General features: G+C 35.2%; 1 protein-coding gene across 1 annotated transcript in view; it reads left to right on the forward strand.

Annotated features, from left to right (window-relative positions):
• The window catches only part of LOC123549347 (F-box only protein 31-like), a 34,797-nt gene that overhangs the window by 2,059 nt on the left and 15,970 nt on the right, over positions 1–16,768 (forward strand). The window contains exons 2-3 of the mRNA XM_045337370.2: positions 6,902–6,961; positions 8,239–8,315. Of these exons, the coding sequence (XP_045193305.2) occupies positions 6,902–6,961; positions 8,239–8,315 (137 nt within the window). The remainder of the gene's footprint in view (positions 1–6,901; positions 6,962–8,238; positions 8,316–16,768) is intronic.

Raw genomic sequence — 16,768 nt, forward strand, 5'->3', positions numbered from 1 at the left:
GTACAAGCTATTTTAAGCTAATAGAAAATATTTTTGTTTGTGACTGGCTACTAACAGAGATCAATCAGTAATTAAGTTTTGGCCAGTAAAATATTAATACAGTAATTAAATATTATCAATTTTCGCCGGTGGCTTTTCATTTTAGCTAGTGGTCAAAAAGGACACTAGCTAATTTCAGCTAGTACAAACTATCGTTAAATTTGACCCCTGACAGCTATATGTAGCTATTTATTGCAGGGGTGTGGCAATCCTAATATTTTTCACTTGTCCACGGACAAATGAGCCTTAAAAATCTACTTGTCCGCAGTCAAAACTTATTTGCCCGGATTTTCAATGAAACCAATGATAATTCTTCATTTTGCACAATAATCTACAGGTAGTAATCAGCAATCGTAGTAAAGTGTAATACTGTAACTGTTTAAAAAATAAGCTTACAACAGTTTTGCTTGTATTCGTCTACGAGGCAGTCGAACATTTAACAGAAATGCCTAGAAGACTGCCAAACATCGAGTAAATTTTTGAGAGGCAATACCCTGTTTCCTGTCTAATTACATAATATACATGCAACATTTTTTAAAGGAAGAGCCGGGGTCTTGAAAACAGACCTCTAGACCTGCAGTCTAGAGGTCTGGTAATCAATATAATTGCATGTGCTGTTATGTACTGTTTTACCAGTGCATATGATAATTGCCAGGGAAAGCTATAATTTCTTGTCATAAAGTTGTCATTATAACATAGATTTTTGTACGTTTTTTTGTATTATATTAATAATTTTTTATAAAAGCTCTTACTCAGGTTGGAGACATATTGAATATGAAATTTTATTGGCAGTTTCCATAAGTCACTGTTATTTAATTTAGCAGTTAAATGAAATCTGCAGTTTGGAGCACTTTAATCCAATAATAAATTAAAGTAAAGCATAAGTGTATTATTTTAATCCTTCAGTCCTGAGAAAAACACACATGTATGCAATTAATAAAAGATTCCATTGGATCATTACTATGCAAAAATGGCAAGTTAATTTTAATCATTCATGAAATTAGCGATCATGTTTTTTTTTTCCAGAATAAAGCCATTGAAGGATTATAAATACTTCTGTTTCCAATCTCTTGTTATGTATTTGTAAGGACGAAAGGGCAAAAGGAATTTTTTAAATCATCACCTGACTTTGATAGATACAGTAAATGAAAGTTTCCTCTGTACAAATGCCATTTTAAGTATTCATATTGATTACCAGACCCCTAGACTGAAACTGTTTTATTTGAGTAAATGCCTATTTTTACGTAAAACATATATTCAATGGCGTTTTACAAACACATAAAAAAGTTTAAGTCTAAAACTTAAGACATTTTAAAGATGTATGAAATAAACGAGCATAAATATCATTGTGAATAAACTATTTAGTAAGTATTAGCAAAAGTTTAGGCATCAGATAAGATTAATAAAATATTAGAATATTAAGATACAGTAAGATAGCTGTTTTGTTTGTAAGTAAGTAAAAGTGGGTTATTGTGACATGTGACATGTCCATAAGTTATTACCAGCAACTGTATTTTGTACTTAATGATAAAATTGTTCATATTTGAATGTATTTACACAGTAAAAATCATCCAGTTCATGTTACCACAATATCTTAAAAAATCACAGTCAGTCTCTAAAAGAGAACTTCATTTCAAAAACATCTAATGTGTCTGAGTTCCTTATTTCGAGAGGCAATTCATTCCAGAGTTTAGGTCCAACAGTACTAAAACTTCTGTCACTGAATGTTTTGTGCTTGTTAAAAGGAACAACAAAACACCCAGTAACGGAATTTGAAGAACGCAAGTTCTTTGTCTGAGTTTGTTTTATGAGAAGTTCTGAAAGATATTCTGGAGAATTTTCGACTGAACAATAATAATTATTATACATGTAGGTGAGCATCTTGAATGTGATTCTGGCTTTGATGGGTAGCCAGTGAAGATCATAGAGCGCTTGTTTTGAACTGTCAAATTTTCTTCGATTTAGGACAAGTTTTGCACACGTGTTCTGAATTCATTGCATTTTGTTTACCTCGCTTTGAGCAATACCACACAAAATGACATTGCAATAATCTGAATGGGATATGACCAATGACAGCACAAGAGTTTCAGCAGCCTCTTTGGTAAGATATTTCTGGATATATTTTATTCTGAAGTAGTTGAGCATTGCTGTTCTACACTTTCGTTTTACATGCTCTTTTAGATTCAAGTTTTCATCCAGGTATGCACCTAGATAAATAAACTTTCAATAAAGCTCACTGATTTCACTTCATCACCTGCAATGCATATTTTGTCAGTTGCACACTTAGAGAGCTGTTGCCTACTACCAAACATGATGAACTCAGTTTTAGAATTGTTCATTTTGAGCTTATTTTCATTCATCCAGTAACTGTTGTTGATTGTTATAGCACGTTGTTCCAGTTCTTGTATTGCCTGGGATGCCACTGTTGAAAATGATGGTTTAAAGCGTTTATTAGCAGTGTGGTCATCCACAAAGCCGTAAACTGAAATCAATGGCGGAATAACATCAAACAGTGTCCCCGCATATGTCAAATAGAGCCACAGTCCTAAGCAACTCCAATGTGGAACGCTACAATGTAATTGGCGTTGAAAGGACATGGCTGAATTGACACTTACACGGCAACTTATTGGCCGCAGATAGGAATCAACCCAGCTCAGTGCTGATCCACAAACGCAATACTACTTGTTCAACACATCAACGAGGATGTCATGGTCTACAGTATCAAAGGCGGCACTGAGATCGGTGGCAATTAGCACCATAACTTCTTTCTTTTCCATAGTATCGAGTAAATCATTTACTAGACATAACAATGCTGATTCTCAAGAATGGTTTTTTCCTGTAAACAGATTGGTTTTTAGCTCACCTGAGCAAGAAGGGCTTTTGTGATCACCCTGTGTCTGTCGTCGTCCATCCGACAGTCGTCTGTCGCCAACAGTTTGACTGTTAACACTCTAAAGGTCACAATTTTGGCCCAATCTTAATGATACTTGGTCAGAATGTTACCCTTAAAAATCTTGGACGAGTTCGATATTGGGTCATCTGGGGTTAAAAACTATGTCACCAGGTCAAATCAAAGGAAAAGCTTGTTAACACTCTAGAGGTCACAATTTTGGCCCAATCTTAATGAAACTTGTTCAGAATGTTACTCTCAATAAAATTTTGAACGGTTTGCTGTTGGGTTATCTGGGGTCAAAAACTAGGTCACCAGGTCAAATCAAAGGAAAAGCTTGTAAACACTCTAGAGGTCACAATTTTGGCCCAATCTTAATGAAACTTGGTCAGAATGTTACCCTCAATAAAATCTTGGACGAGTTCCATATTGGATCATCTGGGGTCACAAACTAGGTCACAAGGTCAAATCGCCCGTCCGCTTAGCTCAGTAGGTAGAGCGTCGGTCTACGGATCCCCGGGTCGTGAGTTCGAATCCTCGGGCGGGTATGTTCTCCGTGACATTTGATAACGCATTGTGTCTGAAATCAATTAGTCCTCCACCTCTGATTCATGTGGGGAAGTTGCAGTTAACTTGCGTGAGAACAGTTTGTACTGGTACAATCAGAAACATGGTTAGTTAACTGCCCGCCGTTATATGACTGAAATACTGTTGAAAAACGGCGTTAAACCCAAAACAAACAAACAAACAAACAAGGTCAAATCAAAGGAAAAAGCTTTTTAACACTGTAGAGGCCACATTTATGAATGTGTCTTCATGAATCTTGGTCAGAATGTTAATCTTGATGGTCTTAAGGTCCAGTTTGAATCTGGGTCATGTAGGATCAAAAAGTAGGTCACCAGGTCAAATCAAAAGAAAGCTAGTTAACACTGTAGAGGCCACATTTATGACCATATCTTAATGAAACTTGGTCAGAATGTTGATCTTGATGATCTATAGGTCAAGTTCAAATCTGGGTCAGGTGGGGTCAGAATTTAGGCTACTAGGTCAAATCAAAGGAAAAGCTTGTTAACACTCTAGAGGCCTCATTTATGACTGTATCTTTATGAAACTTAGTCAGAATGTTAATCTTGATGATCTTTAGGTCAACTTCGAATCTGGGTCAAGTGGGATAAAAAACTAGGTCACTGGGTCAAATCAAAAGAAAAGGTAGTTAACCCTTTAGAGACCACATTTATGACCATATCTTAAGGAAACTTGGTCAGAATGTTAATCTTTGATAATCTTTAGGTCAATAGGTCAGGTGAGCGATACAGGGCCTTCATGGCCCTCTTGTTTGGTAGAAGATTGTGTTCATTTACATGATCATTGAGCCTGAACAGAGCTGCTTTTTCAATTAGTTTTGACAAAAACATGAGATTACTAACAGACCTGTAGTTTGCAAATTCAAGTTCGAGGCCTACTTTCTATAACAAAGGTCTTACAATTGCCTGTTTCCATTTTGTTTGAAAAATGCCGTCACGCAACGACAAATTTACCAATTTGGTAATAACAGATAATAGTTCATCTAAGTACGATTTTAGCACTTTTGTTGGTAGAATATAATTTCACATGATTTCGTCTGTAGTTGGTTTATAAGTTTTCTAACTTCTTTCTCACTCAGAGCTTTAAGACTGTCAAAACAAGGAATATCTTTTTTACATAGTTGAAAATTATCAAAATGTTTCACAGATTCTCGAATTTTTTCGATTTTGTTCATGAAATGATCTGCAAATTTCTCTGCCAGTGTACTATCATGTCCAGTTGGCACAGGATTCTCAGACCTAATGCCAGTTGTCTCAGATACAAATTTATAAAGCTTTTTCGAGTTACCTTTAGCATTTAGAATTTTTTCACTCAGAGATGATCTTTTCTCCATTTGAGTCCTTTTTCGCAATTTTTACATGCTGCTTTGAAGGCTTCATACAGATGTGATTGTCTATGTTTCTACACTGCCTTTTATAAAATGTATGAAGGTGTGTTCTAGCTATCCTGTAACTGGATGCTAGACTGATGGTGTCCTTAATATATTTTGAAGAAAGTCATAATTGTGTTATAATGTATAATAGTTGTCAACATCTGATCAATATTTTGTGTTAAAAAAATGCTGAAGCTGCATGAGTTTTTGTAACAGTTTAAAGCGTTCCAAACTTATGTTGTGCTACATTGATTTGTACTGCAAGGACAAGAAACAGAACTTTCAAAGATGATGGCGAAAATGAAGTGTTGTATAAGGGAGAAGTTGTGCATAGGATTAAGAGAAATGTTAGAAATTCCTTTTTTCACATGCTTATGACATGTTTTGTACATGATCATACAAACAAGAATTCTTTCTTTATATTAAAATGACTTCAGCCATCTTCAGAAATGTAGTATTATAGTAAATATTACTAATATTATTACAGTCAAGATAATGCTGGGCTCAACAAATCCACTTGTCCGCTCGTAAATTGGCTGCGGGTGAGTGAAACTTGCTGTAGTACTTGTCCTGCATGACTAGTGCTATTTTTGTTACCAAAAATACAATAAATCAAATTAAAATGGACCCGGGTAGCAGCCCAGTAGCTAATTGTCATGCTTGTCTTGGCCAGGAACCAGGACTGTAAAGCTTGCAACCACTAAATTGATGTAAAACGTCACATTCAGTCCCTGTATTCTACTGTGACAAATACAAAAAATAACTTGATGTTGGATAACTTGTGTTTTTTAAATGACAGACAACTGAACTGGTAAAGTTGATTTCAGTTATGCAGACTACCAGAGTAAACTTTTAGAATGAAAACCTTGAGTAAATGTCAATAATGATGATACATGCAAGTCATTTTAAAGATGATTGCGAAAAGTAGTAGTACCATGCACACTGATCAGGTGACACATATAATGAATGCGAATACCTATAAAATATACTGTTAATTTATTAATTCTCATTGGGGACTTGTTTTCATGGATTTTGTTGTTGTGTCAATCTACAAATTTAAATCCCATTGAACAAATATAATTTTGATACATTTTATTTTTATGCCCCCAAAGGGAGGCATATAGTTTTTGAACCGTCTGTCGGTCTGTCCGCAATTTTCGTGTCCGGTCCATATCTTTGTCATCCATGGATTGATTTTCAAATAACTGGGCATGAATATGTGCCACAGTAAGACAACGTGTTGCGCGCAAGACCCAGGTCCGTAGCTCAAAGGTCAAGGTCACACTTAGACGTTAAAGGTCATTTTTCATGATAGTGCATTGATGGACGTGTCCGGTCCATATTTTTGTCATCCATGGATGGATTTTCAAGTAACTACGCATAAATGTGTGGCACAGTAAGACGACGTGTCGCGCGCAAGACCCAGGTCTGTAGCTCAAAGGTCAAGGTCACACTTAGACGTTAAAGGTCATATTTCATGATATTGCATTGATGGGCGTGTCTGGTCCATATCTTTGTCATTCATGCATGGATTTTAAAATTATTGGGCATGAATGTGTACCACAGTAAGAAGAAGTGTCGCGCGCAAGACCCAGGTCCGTAGCTCAAAAGTCAAGGTCACACTTAGACGTTAAAGGTCATTTTTCATGATAGTGCAATGATGGGCATGTCCGGTCCATATCTTTGTCATTCATGCAAGGATTTTAAAATAACTACGCATGAATGTGTGGCACAGTAAGACAACGTGTCGCGCGCAAGACCCAGGTCCGTAGGTCAAAGGTCCTAAACTCTAACATCGGCCATAACTATTCATTCAAAGTGCCATCGGAGGCATGTGTCATCCTATGGAGACAGCTCTTGTTTAAAACAAAAACACTTGAAATCCCAGATTCATATTCCAATGTGCTTTTTTGGTAAAACCTACAAAATAATTTGCCCATGAAAATAGATGATTTCACAGTTTCTCTTACATGTTTTTGTTGATGATGAAAAAAAGATTTTTTTTATCATTTCAGAATATGGACTTCCTACAGACACCAAACTGAATGTTTCATTTAAAAAGTGGTATGAGAAAGGTATAAAAAAAAGTCTTATAAAAAATCCTGAACCTAGTTAAAATGTATCTTTTTGAAATATGAGGACATATGATTGATAGAGTTCACATTTACCAAGAGAACATAATTATATGAGCCGCGCTATGAGAAAACCAACATAGTGGCTTTGCGACCAGCATGGATCCAGACCAGCCTGCGCATCTGCCCAGTCTGGTCTGGATCCATGCTGTTCACTTTCAAAGCCTATTGGAATTAGAGAAACTGTTAACGAACAGTATGGATCCTGGCCAGACTGCGCGGATGCGCAGGCTAGTCTGGATCCATGCTGGTCGCAAAGCCACTATGTTGGTTTTCTCATGGCATGGCTCATATTATACCAGATCCTAGTACTGTCAAAAAGTTGCTCTGAGGTAACTGGCTAGTGGACATAAAACAGTTGTACATTCAGCTCTTGTTTTCTAGTATTTATTTTCCATTTACTTGTTTTGCATTGATAAACTAACAGCCAGAATATGTCTTAGAGCCTAACAAGAAAACATTTAATGGGATAATGGGGACAGCCTTCCATTGTCAATTTGATTGGTTTTGAAAACAATAATAAAGTGAGAATTTGCATGATGATATGACACTGCTGTGATACCATAGCTTTATTTGCACTCCGACTTTCCAAGCAGATTTTTTTTAGTTTTTGTTGGGTTTAACATCGCCTTGACACAATTATAGGTCATACAGCAACTTTCGAGCTTTTAATGGTAGAGGAAGATCCCATGTGCCACTCTGTGCATTATTTCATCATGGACAGGCACCTGGGTAGAACAACTGAACTTGTGTAAGCCAGCCAGATAGCTTACTCACATGAAGAATTCAACGCCCCAAGTGAGGCTCAAACTCACATCAGTGAGGTGCAAGTGATTCGAGGTTGGCAACCTTAACCACGCGGCCATGGAGGTCCCTTCCATGTAGAAATTGTATATTTCATTAATGATTTGATTAAAAGACATAAAACTCTTTTAACACAATGAAAGTCACATAATGACAAATTTGTTTTAAACATCAGATTACATACTGTTAAGTTGAAGTTTGATATCACTATAAAATGTTTGACTTAAGTGGAATGGCAGGACAGGGAAGTTTAAGCTTAATAGTTTTGATTGCTACTTTAGATAATGTTGCTTTTTTCAGAATCAGATCATTCAGTTGAATTAGACAGATTATCCGTATTATTTTATTTGTTCCGACCTGTACTTGTCAGGTGAAAATAAAACCATGCATACAGTCTCCTGTAATGTGTATTTCAGTCTTGCATGAGAATGGTAGTATTGTCGGCTTGTGGAGAATTAATACAACTTGTTATGGTGGACTTATACATATCTGGGTATGTTGTAGCTTGCTAATGGTAACTGTCACATAAAATGAGTCTATAGTAACTGTATAAAAGTACATTTTTTTTATCTTCAGTTCATCTAAAGCCTTCAAAATTTTGCCACGAAAACCATTGTCTAATGAATTGCACCAATTGAACTAGGTTAGAAATATCTCAGAAGTACAGTTTATGTTGAAAAACAGCCTGTCTGTGATAAATGAAGAACACTACAGCTTTAGTTATAAGAAGGGGTCTAACTTGTTTTTTAGCTCACCTGAGCAATGCTCAGGTGAGTTTTTCTGATCGCTCGATGTCCGGCGTCCACCGTCTGTCGTCTGTTGTCTGTCAATGTTTAGCTTGTGTATGCGATAGAGGCTGTATTTTTCAATTAATCTTCATGAATGTTGGTCAGAATGATAACCTTGATGAAATCTAGGCCGAGTTCGAAAATGGGTTATCTCGGGTCAAAAACTAGGTCACTAGGTCAAATCAAAGAAAAACCTTGTGTATGCGGTAGAGGCTGTATTTTTCAATCAATCTTCATGAATATTGGTCAGAATGATAACCTTGATGAAATCTAGGCCGAGTTCAAAAATGGGTCATCTCGGGTCAAAAACTAGGTCACTAGGTCAAATCAAGGAAAAACCTTGTGTATGCGATAGAGGCTGTATTTTTCAGCTGATCTTCATGAATATTGGTCAGAATGATTGCCTTGATGAAATCTAGGCCGAGTTCGAAAATGGGTCATCTAGGGTCAAAAACTAGGTCACTAGGTCAAATCAAAGAAAAACCTTGTGTATGCGATAGAGGCTGTATTTTTCAATTATTCTTCATGAATATTGGTCAGAATGATAACCTTGATGAAATCTAGGCCGAGTTTGAAAATGGGTCATCTCGGGTCAAAAACTAGGTCACTAGGTCAAATCAAAGAAAAACCTTGTGTATACGATAGAGGCGGTATTTTTCAATTGATCTTCATGAATTTTGGTCAGAATGATTGCCTTGATGAAATCTAGGCTGAGTTCGAAAATGGGTCATCTGGGGTCAAAAACTAGGTCACTAGGTCAAATCAAGGAAAAACCTTGTGTATGCGATAGAGGCTGTATTTTTCAATTGATCTTCATGAATTTTGGTCAGAATGATTACCTTGATGAAATTTAGACCAAATTTGAAAATGGGTCATCTGGGGTCAAAAACTAGGTCACTAGGTCAAATCAAAGAAAAACCTAGTGTATATAATAGAGGCTATATTTTTCAGCTGATCTTCATGAAATTTAGCCAGAATGATAACCTTGATAAATTCTAGGCCGAGTTTGAAAATGGGTCATCTGTGGTCAAAAACTAGGTCACTAGGTCAAATCGAAGAAAAACATTGTGTATGCAATAGAGGATGTATTTTTCAATTGATCTTCATGAGATATGGTCAGAGTAATTGCCTTGATGAAATCTTGGTTGAGTTTGAATATGGGTTATCTGAGGTGAAAAACTAGTTCACTAGGTCAAATTAAAGAAAAATCTTGTGTATGCGATAGAGACTGTTTTTTTCAATTGATTTTTATGAAATTTGGTCAGGATGATTGCCTTAATGAAATCTAGGTCGAATTTGAATATGGGTCATCTGAGGTCAAAAACTAGGTCACTTGGTCAAATCAAAGAAAAAAACTTGTGTATGTGATAGAGGCTGTATTTTTCAATTGGTCTTCATGAATTTTGGTCAGAATGATTGCCTTGATAAAATCTATGTCGAGTTTGAACATGGGTCATCTAGGGTCAAAAACTAGGTCATATCTAAGAAAATGCTTGTTTTATCGCAAGAGACCAATTTTTTGGTCCAATCTTAATGAAAATTGGTCAGAATATTTGTTTCCATGAAATCACTAGGTCAAACATGTTTTACACTGTTATGGTACGTTTCTTAGGTGAGCGACCTAGGGCCATCTTGGCCCTCTTGTTTTGTCTCCCTTCACATACAGATTTGTTAAAACAGCAAAAAAAGATTCACTGAAAGAGGCTTCAAGTACATATAAAGAGTAAATACTGCTTCAATGAAAACAGCTTTAAGTACATGTAATAGGAAATACTGATTCATTGAAAACAGCTTTAAAATACAATGTACATGTAATAGGAAATATTGATTCATTTAAAACAGCTTTAAGTCCATGTAAAAGGAAATACTGATTCATTGAAAACAGACTTAAGTCCACGTAAAAGGAAATACTGATACATTGAAAACAGCTTTCAGTACATGTAAAAGGAAATACTGATCCATTGAAAACAGCTTTCCATACATGTAAAAGGAAATACTGATTCATTGAAAACAGCTTTCAGTACACGTAAAAGGAAATACTGATTCATTGAAAACAGCTTTAAGTCCACGTAAAAAGAAATACTGATTCATTGAAAACAGCTTTCAGTACATGTAGAAGGAAAAACTGATTCATTGAAAACAGCTTTAAATACATGTAAAAGGAAATACTGATTCATTGAAAACAGCTTTAAATACATGTAAAAGGAAATACTGATTCATTGAACACAGCTTTAAGTCCATGTAATAGGAAATACTGATTCATTAAAAACAGCTTTAAATACATGTAAAAGGAAATACTGATTCATTGAAAACAGCTTTAAATACATGTAATAGAAAATACTGATTCATTGAAAACAGTTTTAAGTACATTGAAAACAGCTTTAAATACATGTAATAGGAAATACTGATTCATTGAAAACAGCTTTCAGTACACGTAAAAGGAAATACTGATTCATTGAAAACAGCTTTCAGTACACGTAAAAGGAAATACTGATTCATTGAAAACAGCTTTAAGTCCACGTAAAAAGAAATACTGATTCATTGAAAACAGCTTTCAGTACATGTAAAAGGAAAAACTGATTCATTGAACACAGCTTTAAGGCCATGTAATAGGAAATACTGATTCATTGAAAACAGCTTTAAATACATGTAAAAGGAAATACTGATTCATTGAAAACAGCTTTAAATACATGTAAAAGGAAATACTGATTCATTGAACACAGCTTTAAGTCCATGTAATAGGAAATACTGATTCATTAAAAACAGCTTTAAATACATGTAAAAAGAAATACTGATTCATTGAAAACAGCTTTAAATACATGTAATAGAAAATACTGATTCATTGAAAACAGCTTTAAGTACATTGAAAACAGCTTTAAATACATGTAATAGGAAATACTGATTCATTGAAAACAGCTTTATTTATTTATTTATTTTGTTGGGTTTAACGTCGCACCGACACAATTTTAGGTCATATGGCGACTTTCCAGCTTTTATTGGAGGGAGACCCCAGGTGCCCCTCCGTGCACAATTTCATCACGAGAGGGCACCTGGGTAGAACCACCGACCTTCCATAAGCCAGCTGGATGGCTTCCTCACGTGAAGAATTCTACGCCCCAAATGAGGTTTCGAACCCACATCGATGAGGGGCAAATGGTTTGAAGTCTACGACTCTAACCACTCGACCACAGAGGCCCCGAAAACAGCTTTAAGTAGATGTAAAAGGAAATACTGATTCATTGAAAACAGCTTTAAATACATGTAGTAGGAAGTACTGATTCATTGAAAACAGCTTTAAGTACATTGAAAACAGCTTTAAATACATGTAATAGGAAATACTGATTCATTGAAAACAGCTTTAAGTACACGTAAAAGGAAATACTGATTCATTGAAAACAGCTTTTAATACATGTAATAGGAAATACTGATTCATTGAAAACAGCTTTAAGTCCATGTAAAAGGAAATACTGATTCATTGAAAACAGCCTTAAATACATGTAAAAGGAAATACTGATTCATTGAAAACAGCTTTAAATACATGTAAAAGGAAATACTGATCCATTGAAAACAGCTTTAAGTACATGTACATGTAATAGTAAATACCGATTCATTAAAAACAGCTTTAAGTCCACATAAAAGGAAATACTGATTCATTGAAAACAGCTTTAAGTCCGTGTAAAAGGAAAAACTGATTCATTGAAAACAGCTTTAAGGACGTATGCTAGAATTTGGTGCGAAAATTTTCCCAATAACAGAGTTTCTTCAAACTTTGGATATTGAAGGACAGTCATCTAAGAAACAAAAAAATGCAATAAAAATCATAGGTCACCGGTATCGAAAAAGAGTTATCTGCCCTTGAAAACGGTATTTCACCCAAAAATGACGTTTTCAAGGGCAGATAATTCTTTTTCGAATCCGGTGACCTATGATTTTTATTGCATTTTTTTGTTTCTTAGATGATTGTCCTTCAATATCCAAAGTTTAAAGAAATTCTGTTATTGGGAAAATTTTCGCCCATCTCATATACAGGGAATTCTAGCGTACGCCTTTAAGTACATGTAATAGGAAATACTGATTCATTGAAAACATCTTTAGGTAAATGTAATAGTAAATACTGATTCATTGAAGACAGCTTTAAGCCCACTTAAAAGGAAAAACAGATTCATTGAAAACAGCTTTAAGTACATGTACATATGTAATAGTAAATACTGATTCATTGAAAACAGTTTTCAATACATGTAAAAGGAAATACTGATTCATTGAAAACAGCTTTCAATACATGTAAAAGGAAATACTGATCCATTGAAAACAGCTTTCAGTACATGTAAAAGGAAATACTGATCCATTGAAAACAGCTTTCAGTACATGTAAAAGGAAATACTGATCCATTGAAAACAGCTTTCAATACATGTAAAAGGAAATACTGATCCATTGAAAACAGCTTTCAATACATGTAAAAGGAAATACTGATCCATTGAAAACAGTGTTCAGTACATGTAAAAGGAAATACTGATCCATTGAAAACAGCTTTCAATACATGTAAAAGGAAATACTGATTCATTGAAAACAGCTTTCAGTACATGTAAAAGGAAATACTGATTCATTGAAAACAGCTTTAAGTCCATGTAGTAGGAAATACTGATCCATTGAACACAGCTTTAAGTACATGTAGTAGTAAATACTGATCCATTGAAAACAGCTTTAAGTACATGTAAAAGTAAATACTGATTCATTAAAAACAGCTTTAAGTCCACATAAAAGGAAATACTGATTCATTGAAAACAGCTTTAAGTCCATGTAAAAGGAAATACTGATCCATTGAAAACAGCTTTAAGTACATGTACATGTAATAGTAAATACCGATTCATTAAAAACAGCTTTAAGTCCACATAAAAGGAAATACTGATTCATTGAAAACAGCTTTAAGTCCATGTAAAAGGAAAAACTGATTCATTGAAGACAGCTTTAAGCCCACTTAAAAGGAAAAAAAGATTCATTGAAAACAGCTTTCAATACATGTAAAAGGAAATACTGATCCATTGAAAACAGCTTTCAGTACATGTAAAAGGAAATACTGATCCATTGAAAACAGCTTTCAATACATGTAAAAGGAAATACTGATCCATTGAAAACAGCTTTAAGTACATGTAAAAGGAAATACTGATCCATTGAAAACAGCTTTCAGTACATGTAAAAGGAAATACTGATCCATTGAAAACAGCTTTCAGTACATGTAATAGTAAATACTGATTCATTGAAAACAGCTTTCAGTACATGTAATAGTAAATACTGATTCATTGAAAACAGCTTTCAGTACATGCAATAGTAATTAGTGCTTCACTGAACACAGCTTTAAGTACATGTAAAAGGAAATACTGATTCATTGAAAACAGCTTTAAGTCCATGTAGTAGGAAATACTGATCCATTGAACACAGCTTTAAGTACATGTAGTAGGAAATACTGATCCATTGAAAACAGCTTTAAGTACATGTAAAAGTAAATACTGATTCATTAAAAACAGCTTTAAGTCCACATAAAAGGAAATACTGATTCATTGAAAACAGCTTTAAGTCCATGTAAAAGGAAATACTGATCCATTGAAAACAGCTTTAAGTACATGTACATGTAATAGTAAATACCGATTCATTAAAAACAGCTTTAAGTCCACATAAAAGGAAATACTGATTCATTGAAAACAGCTTTAAGTCCATGTAAAAGGAAAAACTGATTCATTGAAGACAGCTTTAAGCCCACTTAAAAGGAAAAAAAGATTCATTGAAAACAGCTTTCAATACATGTAAAAGGAAATACTGATCCATTGAAAACAGCTTTCAGTACATGTAAAAGGAAATACTGATCCATTGAAAACAGCTTTCAATACATGTAAAAGGAAATACTGATCCATTGAAAACAGCTTTAAGTACATGTAAAAGGAAATACTGATCCATTGAAAACAGCTTTCAGTACATGTAAAAGGAAATACTGATCCATTGAAAACAGCTTTCAGTACATGTAATAGTAAATACTGATTCATTGAAAACAGCTTTCAGTACATGTAATAGTAAATACTGATTCATTGAAAACAGCTTTCAGTACATGCAATAGTAATTAGTGCTTCACTGAACACAGCTTTAAGTACATGTAAAAAAAAAATACTGATCCATTTAAAATTGCTCTTGGTACATGTAATAGTAAATACAGCTTCATTGAAAACAGCTTTAAGTACATGTAATTCATGTAGTAAATACTGATTTTTTGACAAATAAAACTTTAAGCACCTACAACAGTTATTACAGATTCATTGAGAAAAGCCTTTAATACATGTAACAGTAACAATGCTTGGCCAAAAAAGAAACCTGATAATGTATAGTTTATCAATTTTCCGGGAAGCGGATCAAGATACAGTATAAACAACGGTTTGACATTAAAGTCTAACATTTTCATAGCACAAATATGCATTTTAATTTTTCTCAGGCATTTGTGTCATTGTCAAATGACATCTTTTTTAAAGGGTGTCAAATTAATTTTTGTCACTGAGGTGTCTGTGGCCATGCAACTTTTTGAGATTGGATATCTCAATTTTGCTTGCAATTCTGCCTAAATCATTTTACCGTCTGCTTAGCTCAATAGGGAGAGCACCGATCTACGGATAGTGGGGTCTTGATTTCGATCCTTGTGGCAATTTGATAAAAGACATTGTGAAATCAGACATCCTCCACCTCTGATTTATGTGAGGAAGTTGGCAGTTACTTGGGAAAAACAGGTTTGTACTGATACAGAATCCAGGAACACTGGTTAGGTTAACTGCCCTACGTTATATAACTGAAATGCTGTTGAAAAACGGCGTTAAACCCAAAACAGACAAACAAACAATATCTTTTATAACCACCTATGGCTTAAATAAGTGTCTCTGCATGTCTTCTCATTGACTTTACTTAATGTTGTATCGGATGATTAGGCAAGATGTTCCAATCCCTCACAAGGGCATTAGTCAGCTCTGATGTTACACGGCACATAATGACAGCGTATGCATCTCCAAAGCTGGCCCCATATATGTTCCAGTGGATTCATGTCTGGGGACATTACTAGCCATTGCATTACTTTATCATTGGCAGCAGCTAAGTGAATACAAATGACCCTGGCAACATGCGGACCGGCATTGTCCTTTTGAAAAACAGCGGGAGCATTCTTTTCGCATAAATGGAATGGCTTTAGCATTTAAAACATCATTGTTGTACCTCTTAGCATTCAAGTTGCCATGAAGGATAATGAGTCTGGTCTTTTGGCCCCCCATTATCCCACTTTACACCATAACACCACTTCCTCCAAATTGATCATGCTGTCTAACACAGGCAGGGGCAAATCATTCACCTTGATGACTTTAATCAGCATGATGATTGAACCTAGACTAGTCTGAAAACAAAACATTGTTCCCATCTCAGGGAAGCCAGCGACAATGCGCACCTGCATGCAATGCCTGGCGATGGCATAAAGTCATTATGCCACTGATATATGGATGGCACACTCTAATCAGGCAGTTTTGTGCACACAATCGATTACCTATAGTTTATGAACCAACATCACATGCTGGTGCTGCCACCCTCACAGATCTGAATCTGTTTTGCAAATGTATCAAGACCATGGCATGATCGTTCCGTTGGCTAGTTGCTCTTGGTCTACCTGACCTAGATCGATCAAGCGTCATGCACCGTGTTTCAACTGCAGTCAAATGTCCTACTGACATCAACAGCAGATACACCTGCTTGCAACATCTCGATTGCTTGGTTTCTCTCGGCCTCTGACAAAGGTGGCGTTGTGAAACATTATGATTGCAGTTTTGAATTGAAGTGTGTGGTTGCTGATGTTATGTACATACTTTTGTTCAAGCTTCATCAGACACCATTCACTGTGCATGAGGTCCACATGCAAAGAGAGCAACTTTGAGATAAGCAAAATTTGAATGAATCCTGCGAGCCAGAAGTAACAAATACGTTTTGTATCGATAAATTATTGGTGTATGACATAGTGGTTCAAATTTTATCCGCATACAATAAAAAAAAGATTAGATAAATTATGAAACGTTTCGTTTTTGGCTGGGTATACATGTACATCTAATTGGGAAAAGGTACTAGTACATGTAACAGTCCTCCCATTAAT

The sequence above is a fragment of the Mercenaria mercenaria genome, chromosome 6 (assembly GCF_021730395.1).
Source record: "Mercenaria mercenaria strain notata chromosome 6, MADL_Memer_1, whole genome shotgun sequence".
In the NCBI taxonomy this organism is placed as follows: domain Eukaryota; kingdom Metazoa; phylum Mollusca; class Bivalvia; order Venerida; family Veneridae; genus Mercenaria; species Mercenaria mercenaria.